This window comes from Lagopus leucura, unplaced genomic scaffold (genome assembly GCF_019238085.1).
Source record: "Lagopus leucura isolate 7727_CA_CO unplaced genomic scaffold, USGS_WTPT01 Super-Scaffold_774, whole genome shotgun sequence".
Classification (NCBI taxonomy): Eukaryota; Metazoa; Chordata; class Aves; order Galliformes; family Phasianidae; genus Lagopus; species Lagopus leucura.
In genome coordinates, this window is record NW_024962258.1 from 6,111,918 (window position 1) to 6,133,725 (window position 21,808).

The 21,808-nt window shown below is 43.5% G+C and overlaps 1 protein-coding gene and 1 long non-coding RNA gene across 2 annotated transcripts in view; both read left to right on the plus strand.

Annotated features, from left to right (window-relative positions):
• Nucleotides 1-21,808, plus strand: part of LOC122176441 (neuronal acetylcholine receptor subunit alpha-7-like) — a 64,222-nt gene that overhangs the window by 23,330 nt on the left and 19,084 nt on the right. Inside the window, exons 3-7 of the mRNA XM_042864938.1 lie at nucleotides 12,171-12,215; nucleotides 13,578-13,687; nucleotides 16,233-16,312; nucleotides 18,755-18,922; nucleotides 21,122-21,316. Coding sequence (XP_042720872.1) covers nucleotides 12,171-12,215; nucleotides 13,578-13,687; nucleotides 16,233-16,312; nucleotides 18,755-18,922; nucleotides 21,122-21,316 — 598 coding nt within the window. The remainder of the gene's footprint in view (nucleotides 1-12,170; nucleotides 12,216-13,577; nucleotides 13,688-16,232; nucleotides 16,313-18,754; nucleotides 18,923-21,121; nucleotides 21,317-21,808) is intronic.
• Nucleotides 15,599-16,015, plus strand: LOC122176442. The gene is made up of 3 exons (XR_006177743.1): nucleotides 15,599-15,617; nucleotides 15,729-15,827; nucleotides 15,975-16,015. It is a non-coding gene; the product is annotated as an uncharacterized LOC122176442 (long non-coding RNA).

The following is a 21,808-nucleotide window of genomic DNA, read 5'->3' on the forward strand; positions in this document are numbered from 1 at the left end:
TTTCCATTGCCTTCTGCCTAGCTCAGTGCAAAGCCAGTGGATGGGGCTCATCTTGTAAGCAGCAGTTCCATAGCACATTTGATCTCTGTTTTTCAGCATGGGTCTCCAAGCTGTGCTTGGTGACTGCAGCTTTAACAAGATATTGACAAATATGCTTGTGAGTTTTTCTGTTCTCACAACAGAATCTCTTCTGATCCAGCTATTTCATAGTAACTACTTAGTTTTCTGCCTGTGTGGTGAAAAGACTTCTGCTATCCTCTTTAAAGAGGTAGGAATTTCAGTATTTAGCCAATGGGTACTCCCTAATCTTCTGTAAAAAATTTTGAGCCATCAAGGATTTTAAAGCGTCCCTGGCCACTTGTGACTGTGATGCTACAAGGTACTAAGGAACAAAATTTATTTAACTTGAAATTTGCCTGATTATTACTAAGGAGATTGATAGCAGTCACAGGGAAATAAACTCATCCTTTGGAGAGGCAACCAGCTGCTTGAAATGTATGGCACTTTCCACATCTCCCTCCAGTAAGGGCAGCAGGGTGTCTCACTCCAATAGGAGGGAGAGGAGGTTCTTTTATTATCTATATACCCTGCATGAGATTAAGAAACAACAGTTCAAATGTTGGTCCGACCAGTTTATTACAAATCTTAATCAGGGAGATGGGGAAGGGGAGGATGGACACTATTATGAATTAGGGTAATGGGGAAGGGAAGGAGGGCGATAGAAAAGATGGGAAAGAAGAAGCAAGGAGTCTTTATAGGAAGCAAGAGGGAGATAGTCACCACCATGATCCAGCGTGACTCGTAGTTCAGCCTTTGATCTTCGTTAGTGGTGGGTCATCGGACATTGCTGTTCTGTTGGTGACTACTGCAACCGCAATGGTGACCATGGCGATGATGGCCCCTTTTCAATGCTTTCAAAGTGGTCGAGTCAGCTGTCTTTGGAGTAAGAGCTCAAATCCAAAGTGGTCGAGTCAGCTCTCCTTGGAGTGGCAGCTTCTGGCTCTGGGATCTCAACAGAAACTCCTTTGTTCCCACCTTCTGGGCCTTGCTAGCAGATAATAGCAGGGATGCTCACCTGCATCCTGTTTTTCACAGGACCCGATGGTATCATTCCCCAGTTCTGCCATACCAAGCTGGAGCTATTTAGTCACAGGCCAGATCTTCCACCAGTAAACACTCCTGAGCACTCTCTTCCGGAGGCAAGCAGCTCTGGAGGAAGGGGCTCTCAAATGTTCCCAAGTCACACAGTAGCACTCATCACTGGCCTCCTCAACAGATCAATCAGAGTCTTATCACAAGAAATACCTCAGGAAGTAAGCTTTGAGCCAAAGAACAAAGAAGGATTCTCACACAGGGTCCACAGAAATCAGAGTTCTCTTGGCTATGCCTCACCTGGGGCTGTGGAAACTGGCACATGATGGGGGCTCTGCAAATGGTCACTATTCCGAACACACAGGTTACAATAAGGCATTCTGACCAAGGCTGTCATCATGTCCTTGCACCCAGTGTTTCTTAGTGTTTCAGTGTTTGATAGACTTGTAGCTTAACACTGCATTCTGTAACTCCAGAGAGTCTGTCACTGCTCCTAAGTAAAAATCTTTTCTCCCCATTCCCTTCCCTGACCAAAGGCTTTAAGTGCTTACTTATATTTCAGAACAGTCTTACGTCTGTCATAGCAGCATGTAAATATAGGAAGAAAATGAAAAGGCATCCTTACGTGTAGCCTGGGAGTGAGACCTTGATGAGTATTCAGGGCTGGACTACTGGGGACCTTTCTCTGCCCTTCTCTTGCTGCTTTCCCTGTGATTTCAAATGCTGAAAAAGGCAATGAATAATGAATAGCTTGGAATAACAATTCCTGTCTAGTCATGTTTATTGGAACATATGCCAACAGAGCACAAAATACATGGAGGGCTATTTCAGGATGAGAAACCCACCCTGGAGAATATGCAAAGCACCTACTGCTGTATATGGATGGCTTGGGATTTCAGTGAAGGAGTGTCTGCTTTTAGACTGTGACATAACATACTTTCCCCCAGTAACTGGGCATATACATCAGTTTATCCATCCAACCTGTCAATTACAGAGCAATCCTGTGCTGGAAAGACACATGAAACCTGTTATCCTAGCTCTTGGGGCTTCTGACGGAGACAAAATCATAGAATTGCTTGAGCTGGAAGGGACCCTTAAAAGTCATCTAGCCCAATTGCTCTGCAATGAACAGGGATATCTACAGCTCAGTCAGGTACTCAGAGCTCCATCCAGCCTGGGCTTGAATGTCTCCAGAGATGGGGCATCTACCACCTATTTGGGTAATCTATTCCAGTGCATCACTACCCTTACTGTAAAAAACTTTTTGCTTATGTCCAAACTAAATCTCACCTCTTTTAGTTTGAAACCATTTCCCTTATCCTGCTAAAGAGTCTGTCCTATTCCTTCTTATAGCCCCCTTTAGATACTGAAAGTCTGCTATTGGGTCTTCTTGAAGGCTTCTCTTCTCCAAGCTGAACAGCCCCAGTTCTCACAGTCTGTCCTTATAAGAGAGGTGTTTCACCCCTGGGATCATTTTTGTGGCCCTCCTCTGGATATGCTCCAACAGGTCCACATCTCTCCTGTACTAAGACTTCACATCTGGATGCAGTACTGCAGGTGAGCTCTCACCAGCACAGAGCAGTTAGGGGCAGAATCACCTCCCTTGACCTGCTCTCCACACCATTTTTGATGCAGCCCAGGATGTAGTTGGCACATTTTTGGCTCGTGTCCAGCTGCTGTACATCAGTACCCTCAGGTCCTTTTCAAGGGGCTGTGCTCCATGCTTACATCACCCAGCTTGTACTGATAGTGTGAGTTGCCACAATTCAGGTGCGGACCTTGCACTTGGGTTTGCTGAATCTCATGAGGTTCTCTTGAGTCCATTGCTCAAGTCTGTCTGGATCTCTCTGGATGGCACCCCATCCCTAGGGTATTCTGACTGCACCACACAGTTTGGTATCCACAAACTTGCTGAGGGTGCATTTGATTCCACTGTCAATGTCAGTGATGAAGATGTTAAAGATCATTGATCCCAGTACAAACCTTTGTGGAAACATCTGTGAAACAGTGGAACAAAGCTCCTCCCAGCATGGGGATGTGGTCTTTGGAATGTGCAGGTTTCTGCTGAAGAGCTTGAGGCCAAACAGGGTCAAAAACAATGTTGGAAACTATTACATGGCACTCTTCCAGTTGTTCTGGTCTTCAGGCACTGCTGAGTGGCTGCATTGCAGAAAAAAAAATGTTTCCCAAGGGATGCACCGACAGCCACAGTCTGCAGCTGAAGGCCATGCTGCATGTACGATGCAAACAAGCTTGCATTACATGGCCTTTCTTCCCTGCAGCAGCAGTATGAATTGGTAACAATGGGAAAGAAAGCCAGTATTGCACGGATCTGTGGGACTCAGTCACCAACAATGTGAGCCACAGAGTTTCCTCCCCACTGAGAGGAGTATCATGCATCTCTTCTTGTGGGGAAAAAAAAACATGGCAGAAGTGTGGTTAGAGGCCATAAGACTGCTCAGTCGCAGACTGCTACCCAGTACAAAGGCCAAAGCAGGCTGGGCTAATTGCTCCAGGGGAAGGACATGTTCTTTGCCAAAGCAGGACAAGGGACCAGGAAAACTGTCACCTCAAAGAGTAATCAGTGGAGAGAGACAGAAATGTGGATCAGCCTTAGGTGAAATATACTTATGAGAAATAACATCTATTCATAGAAGCAGAGGCCCACAGCAATAAAATGAGAAAAGAAGGAGTGATAGAGTGTTCAACTATGAGCTCTTAAATACAAGGGCTGCTTCAAAAGTAATGCTTCCTTTTTTATTATGTTGGCTCGTAGAGGTTGAACCTCTGACATGGGAGTGCAGATGAAGCAAAGGTGTGACACTGAATTCCTTATGTGGAAAAAAAGACAACCATTGACATTTGCTGACACTTGCTGAATGTTTTGGAGATCAGACAGTGGATGTGAGCACAGTGAGGCAGTGGGTGGTGCATTTCAGAAGTGGTGACAACAGTAGGGTCACCTCTGCTGGTGCAGATTGTTACGAGGGCAGCATGCAGGCTCTTGCTCATCACTGGTGGAAACACAGAGCTAATGGTGGTGACTGTTAAAAAGGAGTGTTTTGAGGGAAATGTGCATTTTCCTCGAGCTGGCAGGTTTTGAGCATTTTCATTTATTCAATGCATTAAAGCTGTTCTAATTAATCATCTCAAGGTTTTGGGCAGATGGGTATTTTAGCAATTTAAAGGGCTGCCAGCTGCAGACACAGGCAGAGCCTACAAGTTTTTGAAAGCCATCCCATTTCCTTTTGATTCTCTTGATCAAAATCCAGTGCAGAGAATAATACCTCTGCTAAAAACACTTTCGAACTCTCCTAGTCAATGGAAATCTTTCTTGACCAGATCCCTCCTACAAAATCAGGAGCATAAGCAGAATTTAAAAAAAAAGCTTCCTGTCTTAAGAATTACCTGTTCGATTTGGGATTTTTCTGCTCAATATCTTGCAATAAGTCAATGGCAGTCGATGCTCTCTGTGAGAGGGCAAGGATTAACGATCTCAGTTAGTCACCTTGTAACAAAGACCTTGTTACAGAGCTTACACATCACCGTATGATGTGTCTACTGAACCAGGAAGGCCTTTGGATTCTTTTGTCCCTGTATTATGACCTAAATAATTGTATGGCTGAGGGCAATCATATTTTGTCTGGATGCTGCTCTGGCAAAGGAGAGTCTACTGACAGGCACTGGTGCAAAAGAAAAGCAAACCTACGCATACTGTAAGCTTTGAATTGACAGCAGTGAATGTAAAACCAAACTAAAACATTCACGTGTCCTAGCACATGTTCTAAAACAAACCTCTGAGGCTGAAGGATAATCAAATTTCCAAAACAGAGGACTAACTGGGCTGCAGCTGAAGATAGAAAATATGACCCAGATAAAGAGAGGGATTTAGAGGACAATGTTGTACTTGCCAGTGACCACAGAACTAGTTTTTCAAGTATTTTTAAATACCAGGAGCAAACTGCTCTGCCTGAGCAGCCCAGGAGAATACCCAGAGGAGTGCTGGAAGGCATCTCTGGGGGCTTGTCATCTCCTGCCTCACCTGGGATCTTGGCAGGACTGCTTTCATTGCTTTGCTGTAGGGAGAGCTGAGCGCTGGGAGCCTGTCAAAAACAGAGGAAGGTCATCTCCAGGTCTGACAGTGCCAAGTGAGGCATGGACCATGTACAAAAAAAACCAAAGTGATGGGTTAGTCAAGTTTTCTCCTGGGAGGAAAGGCACTTACATGACTTATCTTAAATTCCTTTGCACAAATCCCTGACACATCTGAGAGAGCTGTTTGCAGTGCTTCCCAAGTTGGAGAATTAGCTTTTATCTAGGCCAAACAGTACCTGACAGTGACCACCTGAGACAACATACGGCATATGCATTCTCATCATTATCTGTAAGTATCTTTGTAGTAGAAAAATATGGTCCCTCCCTTGCTTAAGTCTTTCAGAAATGTACACAGTCCACAGCTCCTGATGACTCCAGAGCTCTGAAAATGCCAGGCAACTAGCCCAGAAAGCTCAAAGAACACCTCCTCCCTTAAGAACCCTTCACATTAAAGTATGGATTCATAGTTCCACAGCCTCACCTCCGGGCAGCCTCAGGATGTATTCTTTGCAAGGCCTGGCTCCTCAGAGTCCTTCTCTAGAAGTGTCTTTGCAAGAGAGCTACGTACAAAAGGGAACCTGAATTTCAACATACTCCTGTCCGATACAAAATGATGCCTTTATGCTCCTCTGGAACAGGCTGCTCCTCCCTCCCTCCCTCCCTTCCTCCCTTCCTCCCTTCCTCCCTTCCTCCCTTCCTCCCTTCCTCCCTTCCTCCCTTCCTCCCTTCCTCCCTTCCTCCCTTCCTTCCTTCCTTCCTTCCTTCCTTCCTTCCTTCCTTCCTTCCTTCCTTCCTTCCTTCCTTCCTTCCTTCCTTCCTTCCTTCCTTCCTGTCAGGTTGCATCTTTTGCTGAATACACATGCAGCATTTTCTGGGATTTGCTTTCCATAAAGCTTTTGAAAACATAGAGGCCTGAAGGCAAGGATGAGAGTACATTCTGAATGGCTATGAAAATAGCCTGAAGTTACAATTTCTCCCCCAAGGCTGAAAAAGACATAAGTAGTCCAAAGCTCTGTTAGACTTTGTGCTCTTCCTGACTGTAATTATCAAAGAGCAAGAAAGGAAGACCATGTAGAACACAGTTACACTCCAGCTAAACATGTGCAAACTCTAATAGGCAAGTTCATCTTTAACTATAAAATAAACCTGACAAGTAGGACAAACATAATTGTCACAGTAGCCTTATGAAAAGTAGGCAAAACGTACCCAAGATAATGTGTTTAAGTCTAACTGAAATACCAATATGATGTGCAGTGGATAATGAGCTGCTTGCAGTCAGAGCTACTTACCAAAGTCATTAGCATCTGAATAAGGACCTCATAAAAGTGTGACAGGTGAGCAAGTAGGGCAACAAACAGTTCGGTAAAATAAAGTCAACCCTAGATGATTTTCTTTGCAGAGACAGAGTCTATTAAGTGAAAATTTGCAATATCAGGTAAAAGGGAGTTTCCTTGTGAATGAATCAAAGTGAAGAGTTAAAGACTTCTTAACAGAGATGTCTCCACGTGGAGGAAACTTGCAAGCCTTCCAGATCCACTACATATTACAGCATCCCTTGTGGCTTTCAAGCAGCTAACATAAAAGGGAAAGTCCACTCCTCCTCCTGTCCTTGGTGTGCTGTAATGTACATGGGGAAAATGTTTCATTTTACACAGATTAGGGAAAGGAGCCTTCTACTTGCAACAGCCTGTAATTTGGGTCACTCTGTTTAGCTTTCTCTTAAAAGTACACAGGAAGACTTTTTAAGGAGGATGTGTGCAGTACAGAGCCTAACATCAGAGAATCATAGAATGGCTTGGATTGGAAGGGATCTTAAAGCTCATCCAGTTCCAACCCTCCCCCCGCACAGGCAGGGTTGCCACCCACTAGATCCACTCTCCAATACCATTCCAGCACTTTGATGTGGTGGGGGACCCAGGTCTGTATTCATTACTCTAAATGGAGCCTCATGAAAGCAGAGCAGAGCAGAGGGAGACAACCCTCTCCCTCTCCTTGCTGGCCACCTCCCTTTTCATGCAGCCCAAGATGCAGTTGGCCTTCCAGGCTGCAAGCATACACTGCTGGTCGGCTTTTCATCTATGAGGACCCCCCAGTCCTTCTTCACTGCTCACATGGAGTTCTTCTTCAAGTCTGTACACATCAAGGGTTGCTCCAACCCCAGTTTAGAGATAAGGATGTCAAAAGCCCTGCAGAAGACCAGCTAGATGATGTCAGTTGCACTTCCTTTGTCCATCAGTGCATTCATTCCATTGTAGGAGGCAACCATTTTGGTCAGGAACAACACGTTGCCTTGCTTAAGTTGGTCAGGCTGTCATGAATCATCTCATTGTCTTGCATGTGCCTTAACATATCTTCCAGCAGGATCTGCTCCATGACTTTCCCAGCCACAGGCATGAGGATCACCAGCCTGTAGTTCCTTGGGTCTTCCTTTCTCCCTTTCTTTAAAAATGGGAGTGATGATTCCCTTTTTCCAGACCCCAATTTGCCTGACAGTCATGATTTTTTGAATACAATGGAGAATGGCTCGACAGCTACATCAGCCTGTTCCTTCAGGAACCTGGGATGCATGTCATTGGACCACACAGACTTGTACACATTCATCTTCAACATGTGACCTTAAACCTGCTCTTCACTTTCAGTGGGAGAGCTCATCCAGCCCCTGCTTAGAGGTTCAGGGACATGAGAGGCATGCCAGTGAAAACTGAGGCAAGGAATTTCTTGAATACCTCTGCCTTTTCCATATCTGTCCTTGCCAGTTCTCCCTTCTCAGTTTTCAGGGGGGGCACATACTCCTTAGCCTTTTTCTTCTGTCTCATGTATCTATAAAATCCATTTTCTTGGTTTTTTCACATCCTTTTCCAGGTTCAATTGCATCTGGACAGCATCCTTCAACTCTTCCCAGGCCACATGTCCCTGCTTCTACTGCCTGTACATTTTTATCTCTTAGCTTGAATCCACCGGCAGGTTTCCACTCAGCCATTCTAGCTTCCTGCCTCCCCTCGTTGATTTCATGCGTTGGGGTTTGGAATTATAAAGCAATTATTGATTCATTAGCTGCACAAAATATAGCTAGGTTTTAATAAGCAACTCAGACAATCACTATGCTCACCATGCACAGAATGGTGAGGTGGGCATCAGTCAAGAAAGAGCCTCTGAGGATCCCTGGACACATCCTTTGTGTTCTTGAGTTGCTGTCGTTTCCTACGTTTGTCAAAACAAATAGCTCTGCTGAATCAATTTATTACCTCTATAACAGGATATAAAATCTAAGCTGATTTTTGTGTGATGTCTTTCAGCAGCAGAAGCAGTTTAGAGTGATCTCAAGAGGAGGCAAGGGGAGCAGCAGGGGAGGTGATGTGATGTACAGTTTTGCATAGATGACTATGGCAAAGGTCTGTGTCATGCCTGATGTTTCCTTTTCCTGGGACAGGCATTTAGCAGAAGACTCTGCCCACAGTGCCAAAGCCACTGGCAGTCCTGTAGATCAATGGTTTCATCCTTTCTAGGATGGGATGTTTCTGCAGTTCCAACAGGACAAGTAAGAGAGGAGAGGGAAACATGATACAAACAAGTTTATGCTAGGGATTCAGTAGTGCCAGTAATCCAGTATCTTCTGTGCCAGAGAGAAACAGAAAAGGCTTCTCCAAGTGCCTTTAATTCATGCATTAGCTTGCAAGCCTGCAGCCACACAACGGCTTAAGTGTGGGACACACAAGAGGTAAACTCAGAGCTCTCACTGAAGAAAACATATCCACAGAGGCAGCTCAATGTGTGACAGTCTGCTTCCGAGTAGCTCTCATCTTTCCTGATGCTTCTTCACTAGTTTCTTTGCATCTCTGGAGCAGGAGTGGGAAAGAAAGACAGTACAAAAGTAGCTTGATGTTAGCAGACTGGTAATTTTTTCTAAAGTGATTAAGGTGGCTTTACTGCCTGTTTAACCAGTAAGTATTGCCAAAATAGTATAATTAAGGATCAGCATGATCCAGAAAGCCCAGGCTACTGAAGGACTGTGGTTTACCTTGTGATTTTGGAGACCAGACATTTTTGGACCTGATAAAATGAAAACCATAGCCAATAGATTTTCTTTAGAAAATTTACTAGGCCACCACATCATCTTGCATCTTGGTGAAGTTCTCTGTCTGTCTTTTCTTACTGAACAATGGTCACGAGTGTTAACTACTTCATCCCACTGGTGACTTCTGCAGTGAACCTTGAGGTTTGATCACTACAGCTCAGTCAAAGGATTTTCTGCACAGTTTCACAGCAGCTTTGCTAATGCTAGAACATCTCTCTTTCCATCAGAGATTTCCATATCTTCCTTGTAATGCAGCTAATTGCTCTGGTCTCTGCATGAGCTCTGTGTTTGATATTTCTTCTTGGCTTTGGAAGAGCAGGAGAAATAAAAACAAGCATAAAATAATCTCAAAATAAATTATAGAATCATAGAATCACCAAGGTTGGAAAAGACATCCAAGATCATCTAGTTCAAATATTCACCTACCACTAGTATTGTTTCCCTACTTAAACCCTCGGTACCACATCTAAATGCTTCTTGAACACCTCCAGGGATGGTGACTTAACCACCCCTGTGGGCAGGCAGCCCATTCCAGTGCCTGACCACTCTTCCACAGAAGAAATTTTTCCTAATATCCAAACTGAACCTGCCTGGGCACAATTTGAAGAAGAGTTGTGTCTCAGGAGCCCCAAGCATTCTTTACATTTAAAACATCCTTCTTAATGAGCTTAATCTCCTTTTATGACAAAGTTACTTGCTCAATTGACCAGGGAAAGCCAGATGATATAAACTCTCTGGATTTTGGCAAAGCTTTTGTTACTGCTTATTTCACTACTCCTCTAAGAAAATTGCTCAATGTAAAGGTAGACAAAAAGGAATGGGTGAATGATTGGTTGGCAGTTTGGGCTCAAAGAATTGTAGTAAATGCAATTACATCAATCTGGCTACCAGTCAATAGTGGGGGTCTGCAGAACTCAATTTTAGGGCAAGTTCTCTTTAGTCCAATGACTTGGATATGGGACTGTAAGGTATAGTAAGGAAGTTTAGAGATGACATTAACTCTCTTGAGGGTTGAGAGGCCTTGCAGAGAGATTTTGGCAAATTAGAGGGCTGGGCAATCACCAGCTATGTAAGTTTTAAGTAGAGCAAGTGTCAGATTCTGCACCTGGATTGCAGAAACCCTGGACTTATGTGCAGACTTGTAAATGAGAGTTCAGAGAGCAGTCCCCCAGAAAGGGATCATAGTGTTCTGTCTGACAGTGAGTTGAACATGAGGCAGCAGTGTTCCTTGGAGCCCAAAGGGCAACCATACCCTGGGTTGCAGCAGGCCCAGCGTGGCCACTGGGAGAGGGGAGCACTGTGCGGCCTCACCTACAGCACTGCGTGCAGGATGGGTACTGCAGTACAAGAACATAAAGCTATTAAAGAGCATCCAAAGAAGGGCTGTGAAGATGGTGAACAGTCTGGAGAAGAAGATGCATGAGGAGCCGCTGATGTCTCTTGGTGTGCTCAACGCAGAGCAGAGGAGCTGAGGGGAGCCTCATGGCGGCTGCAGCTCCTCACAGGGAGCGGAGGGCAGCGCTTAGCTCTGCTCTGTGTGACAGCGACAGGGCCCGAGGGAACGGCATGGAGCTGCATGAGGGGAGGGCAGCTGGGGGTCAGGGAAAGGGGCTGCAGCACTGGGAGGTGGGCATGGAACAGACTGCCCAAATAGGCACAGCCCCAAGCTCAGGGAGTTGAAGGAGTGCTTGGATGCCACTCTCAGACATAGGGTTTAGATTTTGGGTGGTTCTGTGTGGAGTCAGGAGCTGGACTCTGTGATTCTTGCGGTTTCCTTCCAACTCAGCATACTCTATGATCCCTAACTGTAGAAAGGGGAGGCAAGTTAACGCACTGTAGGTTGTGACAGCCTGGGAGAGCACACATTGAAAGTATTGGAATCACCTGGGTCAGGCCATAGCTGTTCCTTCCAACGCATGCCCAAGAGAGCTGATTTGAAGCAGAGGGGGAAAATGCTACTTTCTGGTATACCTTTTGGCCAGGAATATGGTTTCCTCGGAAAATGGCTGCATCAGGCAGACTTACTACAGCCTCACACCCTAGCTTCAGGATCCAGCTGAGCCCAAGCTGGAAATAACTGGGTATACGGTGGGCCAACAATACTGAGTACCTCATTCTCAGCTCTTGGCAAGTATCAAGTACATAGCTGTGGTGGTATCTGGAGCTGTGCAAAGCACAGGTGTGGATCTGAGTAAGGAACTGCTTCTCCGTATCTGCTATGGTGATGATACCACAGGATCCTGTACCTGCAGGCTGGCTGCAGCAAAGTGGGCAAACTGTAGCCCCCTAACGAGGCTTCTTCATTTCTGTCATGAGTCAGAGCTGGTTCCCTGTAGCATCTACACGCTGGCGTCTGAACATACAGATCCACTGCTCTGCACGGGTATCTCTTGAGCTCCCTTTCAGATGTCTGTGTCTTGGTGTCATGTGTTAGCATTTCCACAAGCCCAGTCCTTCCAATTCAGCCTGAGCTAAGCAGTAGACTGCCAAGACTCCAAAGAAAGAGCACTTCTCCTGTTTTGCAGAGGCAGTAAATATGATATAAACTCACTCAAATTACCATATGTTGTATTGTACTAGAAATATCTTGTTTTGCCCAGTTAGACAAAAGAAAAATTTTATGTATTTGGTAAGCAATCCAATGGTCTCCAGCAAAATAACAGTCATTGCCTGTTTTCTTCTGATGTTGATCAGTTATGAAAATTTCAGGAGGTCTGTAGTTTCAAAAGGTAGAAAAGAGCCATTATTGTCTCAGTTATGTAATGCAGTTAAATAATTTTGCACTGAGCTCACAATCTACTCCAAAAACTTTGTGTTTATTTAACCCAAGAAGTGGGTTTTCAAAGGAAGTCTTCCACCTGTAATCCATGAGTCTAATTTCTTGTTCTCTTTCTTTTCCTTGTCAAAGGATGAGAAGAATCAGGTGTTGATTACAAATGCTTGGCTGCAGATGGTGAGTAACCTGTAAGAATAAAGATTAAAAAAACCTTCCTAATAGCGAACTACCGAATGTGATTTCTTAGCTGGAAAGCAAGGTTGCTGCCTTTTAACTTGTCTCTGACATTTTTCTAGTGCTCCTTTTAGCAGTGAAAACAACAGGAGACTTCATTCACCCTCTGAGCAGACCTTAGGAAGTAATACTAACCACACTGTTAGGCCGATGGGCATAGGGATCTTGTAACAGACAGCTCAAAGCAAGGCTCCCATTATAGCTGGAGGCTCTTCAAGAGGTTCAGGGCCCCTCCAACAGTAGAGCTGGGCTCTTGTAGTGAAGGAGCCAGGCACCTCATTAGACCTGGCTGTCCTGCTCTCATAGCTTCTGAGATGTCTATAATTGGGAGCTGGGGTATCCCTTGAAAATGCAGGACACTCTATCATGCACCCCAAATGCAGAGAACTGCATTCAGCTGTGCAGTGGTTTGCCATCTACAGTGCCCAAGCTCCTTGGTGGGACAGCTTCCTTGGAACACTGCCTTCCCTTCTACTTTAAAAATCTCATGCATAAACACACCTCCTCCCTCTCCTGCAACTTGCTCCTACTGAAGAGTGACCAGAACTGGTCATGCAGGGTAAGCAAAGCTGATCTTCACTTAGGGCTTTGGTGGAGGGAACTTCCTACCAAATTTGCTGCTGGCCGTGTGGTGAGAGATATGATCTATTTTTATGGAGCATAAACTGATCTCCTTAATGGCTTGCGCTCAGCAAAGATGCAGCTCTGCAGGGAAAAACCTGTGGGAGACTTGAATGATTGAGCTAATTCTGCTTTGACTTGAGCAGTTAAATACTATGTCAAGTTAATGGGTGCAACTGAATAGGTTGTTTATTTCACAGATGTCTGTTGGGATTTGAAGCAGGAATGAGTTTTTTCTATTGCAAAAACTAAACCAAACCAACATAGGGTATTATGGTATCATCACAGCAGAACCTGCATGTATCTTGTTCTTAGCAGAGAGTGTCTTCAGCTATAGCACCAGTAACACTCTTGCAATCCTACCATAGCATTTTTCTGTAAGTCACTTTCAGCACAAAAGTTGTTCCTGAGCCTTTCTTAAATTATTTGAGATGTCTGGCTTCATGTCTCAGAGTGGAGTGGCAAGGCACTACATTAAATACAGCAGCTAACAACACTGAGTCATCAACCTGCAAATTCCTCTCTCTGTATGCCAACCGTTCTTAATAATTAAAGCCTAGCATTAAACAATTATCATACTACTGCTATCACTACTGATAATATCCATTCTGCTCCCATAATATTCCAAATTGCTTAAAAGATCTCTACCAGCTTGTATAATCTGATGTATGTATTTTCCAACAGTACTGGGTTGATATTTACTTGTCTTGGGATCAGTACGAATACCCGGGTGTGCAGAACTTGCGATTTCCAGCCGACCAGATTTGGGTACCTGACATTCTTCTCTATAACAGGTAAGCAATATGCACAATTGGCAGTTGGAGCCTAAAACTAGAGCACTAGATGCTGATAAACAACCACGCTGCTCTGATATTCTAAGGTTTTGTCCGCTACTCTTGGAAAAAATATAAAAGCAAACAAATGCAAGTTAATAGATTTTCTAGTAGTCACTTTAAGTCATGCTTTCTGTAGTTTTATAGACGTCTTCTTTCTCTTTTCCCAGTGAATGTGAAAACAACCATATTCTCCTTATAATTACCATACCTCTGCTGGAAAATTGCTTGTGCCATAGTCTTCCTGCTTGAAATAAATAATCTGTTTCTTTGTGTATTCTCCATTACCCCACCTTTTCATCATTCCTTAGCTCCCCAAAACCTCTAGAACCCATTTTTTTCTTCTCCATTATGGAGTCCAGCACTCTAGTTAGCACTTTTGCACTGTTGAATTGAGTGGAAGTTCTGTATACAGACTATTTTTTATTGCTTTCTGGGAGGAAGGGGTTCTACTTTTGCTCAAATGTCTTATTTTTGGGCTTGTTTTGTCCTTTGTCCTTGCAAGATTTTCACTGACCTGTCCTTCTCAGTCAGTTTTAAACATAATCTAGTTGTCTGGGTTGGGTTTCCTTCTGGTTTCTGCTGTTTTCCCTTCCAAGCACCCACTATAAGATACCTTTATATCTATACCCACTATAAGAAACCTAAGGAGGTTTGAAGTGCCCTGAAAATTGTTCAGGTGCTATTCTTTACTGCAACTTTACTGCTTACAGTTTCTTTATTAATTTTCAGTCTCCAAAAATGATGCATATTATCTGGTCTATATTATTTCAGTTTGTTTATAAGAATATGTCACAGGAAGGGCTTTCTGAGGTTCAGATATGTCTTCTACTTCCTCTTATTGAATTATTCAGTAAGAAAATTAGATTGATTTCATGCAGTTGGCCCTTGACAAATCCGTGTCAGCTGTTTTTACTTCATTATCTTTGAAGCTAGGATGATGTATCTATAATTTCACCTTTTTACAAAAAAAGAAAAAACAAATCAGAATTCTCTTTGAACTTGTCTAATTCACTGAGCCCTGTCCTGCAGTCCCCAAACTCCCACAAATAATTGTTAATGCTTCAGAGAGTATTTTGGTCACCTTCAGTACTCAGGAGTAAATTTCATCAGTGCTGCCAACTGGAGCCTGTCTTTTTCTACACTTCTTTAATGCTTTCCTTTCTTCTCCTGCCTTGGACTCTGACCACTGTGTGAGAGTTAGTTGTGGTGAGCCACAGTTCCTGAAGAGTGAAGCGCAGAAGGTACAGGATATTGCAGCTCCCTGTACCCTGTTGTTTCCTTTCCTTTCACAGCAAGCAGCGAGTCTACCTCACCCTTTGTCTTTCCCTTGTTTTCTTTTTTCTATTAAGACAGCCTTTCTTGTGGCCTTTTGTGTTATGGCCGTAGTCTTTTCACTTTTATCCCCATTGATTTTTGTTGATATTTATGTTCCTCCTGAGTCAGTCATTCCTGCTCCCATGTTTCCAATGTTCAGTCCTTGATTTTCAAGCCCTGATGTAGAGGATCCTGATGCAGAGGACATTGTTCTTCACCCTTTGACATGAGAGCAGGTTGCGGGTGTGTGGTGGTCTTCTCCAGCATTTGTTTTCCCCCCCTTATATCAGGAGCACCCATGACAGAAAATTACTTTCAGCTTTCTGACACTGCGTCCACCTTCCTCAGACATGAACAAGGAAGAAGCCAAAGGATGAATGGAGATTGGAATTTTCCATGATTGGTGGCAAGACAGGGTGTGTGAGATGGGAGAGCCATGCAACATGGACCTGCACATAGTCGTGATAGGCAAGAAACCAACATGGGAATCCTTCTGTATTTAAACTGGAACACTCCCCCATGCCTGCTTCATGCCCCCACATGATCTCAGTTTGGGGGATTTTATCTTCAAAAGGTACAACCTGAGCACTTACAGCAAACACAAACAGTATTCTTGCTCAGGTTATTATTTCCTTCTTTTTCTCAGAACCACTGGAACCCTAAATGAATTCTTGTTTCTCTGCAGCACCTCCATTGCCTGAAGCAAACTTTTGGCCCCTAAGCATCCTAAGAGACAGAATGATTATTACCTCAGGGCACCATTGCTCTTACAACAGATATTTAGGTAAAAAATTGAGTTACACTGTGAGCTGCCTGATTTTGACAGCAGCCCTAGATAAGCCTCATCCTGCCAACTATTCAGACTTTGAAACTTCCTTAAAACTTCAAAAACTGTAATACTTCTGCTCCTTTTCTGCTCCTTTCCATTCAGCCTTTGCACCAAGACATCTAACAGCCCCGCATCTTGCTTCTCTGAGGACATTACAGCAAGCCGTTGGCACTTCTGGGTTGCAGGCCAGTAGTGTCTATTAGAAAAAAAGGTACTGGGCTCTTCACCTGGGCATAAGCCAGACCTTGATTCAGACATCACAAAAGAGGATTTTTTGGTTTTTTTTTCTGTTGAAAGTTGCTACATCTTAAACATCAGCTTGCTTTTTATTTCCTCTGTTTTGTTTGTGCTGTGCTCTAGTGCGGATGAAAGATTCGATGCAACATTTCATACAAATGTGCTGGTGAATTACTCTGGATCCTGCCAATATATTCCTCCAGGTAGGATGCAGACTGTGTTTGTTTGCTCAATGTATATCTTTAAAGAACTGTAAGCAGTTTTCATTCATAGATGAAATCAAATATTTAGAAGCAGTCCACAGCAATTTTGCAGGATATATAACTTTATTGTGAGACAGATCCACTAAGTAATATAGCTCCATGACTGATGGCATATTTCCACTTCATGAATCTGCTGAGTAGTTTGATCACTCAGAGGTCCACCTGAGTTATCTAGGCAAGGTATTGGGTACCTCACATCGTGTTTTCACAAAGTTTCTTATGCAAACCAATTAGTTCATTCTTGAGACTGAAGGGAAGTATGACAACAGGAGGTAACCAGGAGCAGCAGTCTCTCTGCAGCGCACTTTATGAGCCTGAACCTCCATCTCCATGAGTTCATCAAGAAAAGATGAACTGAGACCAGCCCTGTTGAGCCAGACCCAATCCACATTCTGCTTTCCATCTGTACTGCTGATTCAGTGTCCATAGGGCCATCTATACTGCTGATTCAGTGTCCAAGCAGCCAGGACCTACAGCAAACACACAAGCTATCCCCTTCATTACAGCCTCTGATGGAAAAGAAATGTGCAGTCTTTGTGCCATACGCTGGAATATTAACGCCAAGCACAACCATAGGAGCCACCAAGATAAAAGTGGGTATTCCCTGATAGTTGATCTTCTGTTGATCCCTACCTTTGAGACCTTTTAAGGCATTTTTGTTTTTTTCATGGACAGACCATGGGAATGTTTGCTCTCCAGAGAGCAACAGTTAATAGGAGTAAAATCAACCATGAACTAGAACAGAGCCTTCCCTGTCCCTACTGGTTCAGTACAGGTAGGCAATGGAGAATGTGCATTTATAGGCAGATCTGGTGCTCTAGTAGTTTGTTTTCATCTAAGAGGGCAGAAGACATACCACACATGCAGAGTACATCTGCAGTGAGCTACGAACTCTGTGATGAAGAATTGGAAGTAGAAAAGAGAGAATAAGAAGTAAAGGAAATGTCTCATGCAAAGCATAAAAATCAAATTTCTTACAGAAGTTTAACTGCTGCTAAACTGCTTTGCCCAATCCATTTTAGAAGGCAAATGTTGATAATCAGCCTACTTAATGCAACAAGTATCACAGAAGCAGCCAGATTAATCAGGACATTGGAAAACACAGAAGAGGCAAAAAGATGGTGTTTCCAAGGCTTCATTAAAGTTTTATTTCCCATGACTCTGCGAGCAGGCTGTGCTCACTGATGCTCTCCATTAGAGAAACAAGCTCTGCTATACATGGCTCAATGGAGGAGCAGAGAGAGAGGACAAGGAGGGGACAGCTGTCTGTTGTGAAGGAAGGTAGCAGAGCCAAGATTGAGGAGAATCTGGGAGAAAACACCCAATGTAACCAACCCGAAAATGGCCGTGACAGTGGGAGGCAGATCTACCAGAAGGTAACAGAGCAAATGAATGGAATCCAGCTGGGTGTCAGTTTTTGTGCAGAGAAATGCACACACCACACCATTAAGCCACAATGTCCCCAGCTTTTACAGCAACAGAAAGAAACTAGCACATGATCTCAGTTTGGGGGATTTTATATTCAAAAGGCAGAACCCGAGCACTTACAGCAAACACAAATTTGTTAGGTGTTTAAGAGCTAAGATTCACATTAGCTGGTATTTTAAGGAGCACACAGAAACAATTACTGCAAGCAGGTCATCTTAGTGTAGCATTGGAGGTAACTTTCCATCAAGTCAGAAACTGCTTCTCCATCACAGCGTACCTTTGTGCTGGTCTGCTCAGGGAAGCTGGAGAGCTAAAGTGAAAATTGCATAGCCTCAGGCCTGCAGAGGTGAAGGTTTGTAGGGATGACCTCTGCTTTGCCACCAGCTTCTTGTGATATGGGCTGTGTGGATAGATCATCTTCCCCCTGCTCTAGGCTCTCTTTTCTCCTGGACAGCTGGGAAAATGTTGCAACTGCAGCTTGGGGCCCCCAAGGTCTGGAGCATTCCCTAGTTTAATCTCTTGTTTCAGCTGAATACAAATAAAGAAATAAACCAAAATTAAACAGTAGCTTTACAGTATGCAACAGCATGCAACAAATCCTAACACCTTCCATTACCTAATATTCAATGAAGAAAGTGGATTAGAAACATGCAGAGTAAAATCTGGATCTGGATGTGATCCTTGGTCCAGCCAGACCAAGAGACAGGGAGAGCAGCTCTCACATAGCCACTGTGTTCTGGACAATCTACCTGAAGGATGCAGTGAAGAAGGGAGGATCTTCACCAATGTCCCAGGAAGGCACTTACGCTAGCATCTTTCATCACTGGTTGCTGTTTGGTTACACCATGACTATGTCATGCAAGCTTTTGGAGAAGAAAGTTGCTCACAGTCAGTCAATTTAAGGGTGGAGGTGAATCCTGCACACATTTCATTCTGGTTGATTTTTATCCACAGGCATTTTGAAGAGCACATGTTACATTGATGTCCGCTGGTTCCCTTTTGATGTGCAGAAGTGTGATTTGAAGTTTGGCTCTTGGACTCACAGTGGTTGGCTGATTGACCTGCAGATGCTTGAGGCTGATATTTCCAACTACATCTCAAATGGAGAGTGGGATTTAGTGGGTAAATTGACTTGCCTAAATTTTTTTCAATATTCTAATTTTCAAAGGCAGAGCCCAAATATGTAGAAATTACTAAATATTCAAGTCTGTATTTGAAATACAGATATGAAAAGTTTTCATGTAAAACCTTTTAAATGAAAAAAAGAAGAAAAAAATCGCAGATCAAAAACAACTTTGCGAGTGCATTCTTTGAAATGTGTCTGAAAACACTGTGTTCTGAAGCAACTGCCTAAATCTAAGTGCACAAATGAAATCTAGTGGTGCTGATGCATCTGAGCAGTTTGTCAGAACTGTACTTAGATGTGTCTTATGTAGACACACTGAATGCTACTGTCACATCTACTCAAACACATCACTCAAGAATTGATTGGTGTAAAAAATGGTATTTCAGCAAGACTGGAATTAGCTTTTACAGAGATTATCCTGTTCACTCTGAAAACCATCAAAACCTCTAACAGTTTGTAACATCTGGAAATAACTGCAGCTTAGTGTATCTCCTTTTCTGTGTTTCAGGATTGTATTTTTAAATGAGGAACTTCTGTCCAGAATTAGTTATTCATAGCTAGCTTCTAGTGAATTATTTTGAACTCATTTAAGTAGGTGTAAATCAGAAGTCAAGTTATGGAAATGGGCAGAGTTTAGACCACATTAATGGTAACTTGCAGCCTTTTTTTTTTTTTTTTTTTTCTAGTCCGGGTATTTGATCAAGGAAATAACTAACCCAGAACAGCTGAATATGCCATTCAGGGCATCTGAGAATAAAATAAGAAACATAATCAGTATTCAGGAGTGCTGGAGGACTTCATAGGAAAGTCCATCTAAAGTCAGTTCATTCCAGAGCATTTCTAACTTTCCAGTGCTTTGATACAGTGGTCATTTCTGTTCAATAAATTTGCATGTCTGGTGAAGTGACTGACTTCAGTTTTACTTGCCTTTGGACAGAACTGTTCCTTAATCAGCTCATTTGGTGAAAGTGTTCGGTAATACCCTGGTCAAACCTTTATGGAGACTTGTTTTTCTCCTGTCAACATTTACATATCACTGTACCTTCTGTACCTTGTGTACAGTAACACAGAACAAGAGTGGTGGCATGAAACATGCGAGGTGCTAAGCTCTTCCATCTGGCCATGACGTGTCCTGCCGCAGTCCCTGCCATACAGCCTCTTGGGCACTCTACTGCAACTACGTCACCATTGCCAACCCTACAGAACAGCCATGTTGTATAACAATCTATCCAAACCCTCAGACATGACAGAATATAAGCTTGATTTAGCAGCTTTCAAAAACTATCTGATGCGTGGGCTAGTGTGCATGACATCAAAAGCTAGCAATCATTCCCTAGCTTGCAGGAAGCCAGAAGTCATGTTTAGCTGTGCTAGCTTCTGGCCTCTGTTTACAGATCTTCCTGTTTTGAGGCTGGGTTGCTGAGACTGGTTTTGAACTGGATCAGATGAGCTTCTTTGACTGATCCAGGTTCTAATGATCCAGAAAGTATGAATGCAAGTACTAGAAAACACAGAAGTTGGATTAGTAACAGCAGGCAACTTGCACCATCAATTCAGATGTTCCTGAAGACACTGAGATCTTTAAAGTCAGCCTTGGCTGATTTAATCCTGTAATGATGTATTTCAGCTTTCAAACAACACTGAGCTGAGACATGTTGTCCCTGGTCTCATTAAATCTATCCAGCCATACGTGCATTAGTGGCTACAAGTGTTAGAAAATGACTTTTGCCTTGTAGCTGATTTAGGTATTTCTTTTCTCCCTTCTCACTTGCCACAGGACACTTCAATGCATCTTCTATTCCATGCCTAGATGCATGGAACAGTAAGAGACCACATGGAGAGGTGGGGAAATACTTTCTCCTTGCTGACAGCTTTAAGAACCAGACAAGTTCCCTGCTGCTGTCTGAGGCTTGGATGTCTGCAGGTAGATCCAGCTGGCCTTTACCACACACTAGCTCCTGTTTCTAGCCAGCACAGGAGCTTTCTTGTTTCCTTTTCCTCATCCCATCACTTGCCTAAAGCCTGACGGAGAAAATAGAATCAACAGGTGGTAGCAGGGGTTGGATCTGCTTATGGCAGAGCGAGAGACTGGAGGATCTCTGGAGGTCCTTTCAATGCCAGTGAGAGGCTATCTGGGCAGTGGATGATGGGCAGTCCTGTGCTGCTGCCCACTACTCTGATCTCCCTTTCTGCAGGTGTTCCAGGAAAGAGAAATGAGTTGTACTATGAATGCTGTAAAGAACCATATCCAGATGTGACATACACCATCACCATGCGCCGACGCACTCTCTACTATGGCTTGAACCTACTGATTCCCTGTGTTCTCATATCTGGCTTGGCACTGCTTGTTTTCCTTTTGCCTGCTGATTCAGGAGAGAAGATTTCTTTAGGTAAGTGCTAAAGAATTCATTTATTTCTTGTGTACTTCCCATAAAATGACAAATAATAGCTTATGGTTTTTGATGAATGAAGATTTCCCTGGAGGAGCAACAGAAGCACTAGTTTAGTTGCAGAAACAGGAGTAAAAGTTTATGTATAGGATTCACACATACAGTTCTAAATATTTTGGATTCTACTCTCAGATGAAGTAGAACTTGTCACTGGCAGAAGAAGCAATGGTAGTTCTCCATCCCCTCTGTCATTCTGTTCCTAAGCAGAATGAGGGATATGACTTCTGACTGTGAAAAACAGGATGCAGACAAGGAGGAGAATTATTTGAGTTAAAGCACAAAAAGAGAGTGTAATATTCAGGCACTGAATGTGTGAAATAGATGGCAAGTTCTCAGCACAGGGCAGCTAGATTTCGCAAACAGCCTTTCCAGAGAGAACAAAATAACACAGTTACTTTTGTAACAGGCTTCAGCTCTATGGAGAATGTTATA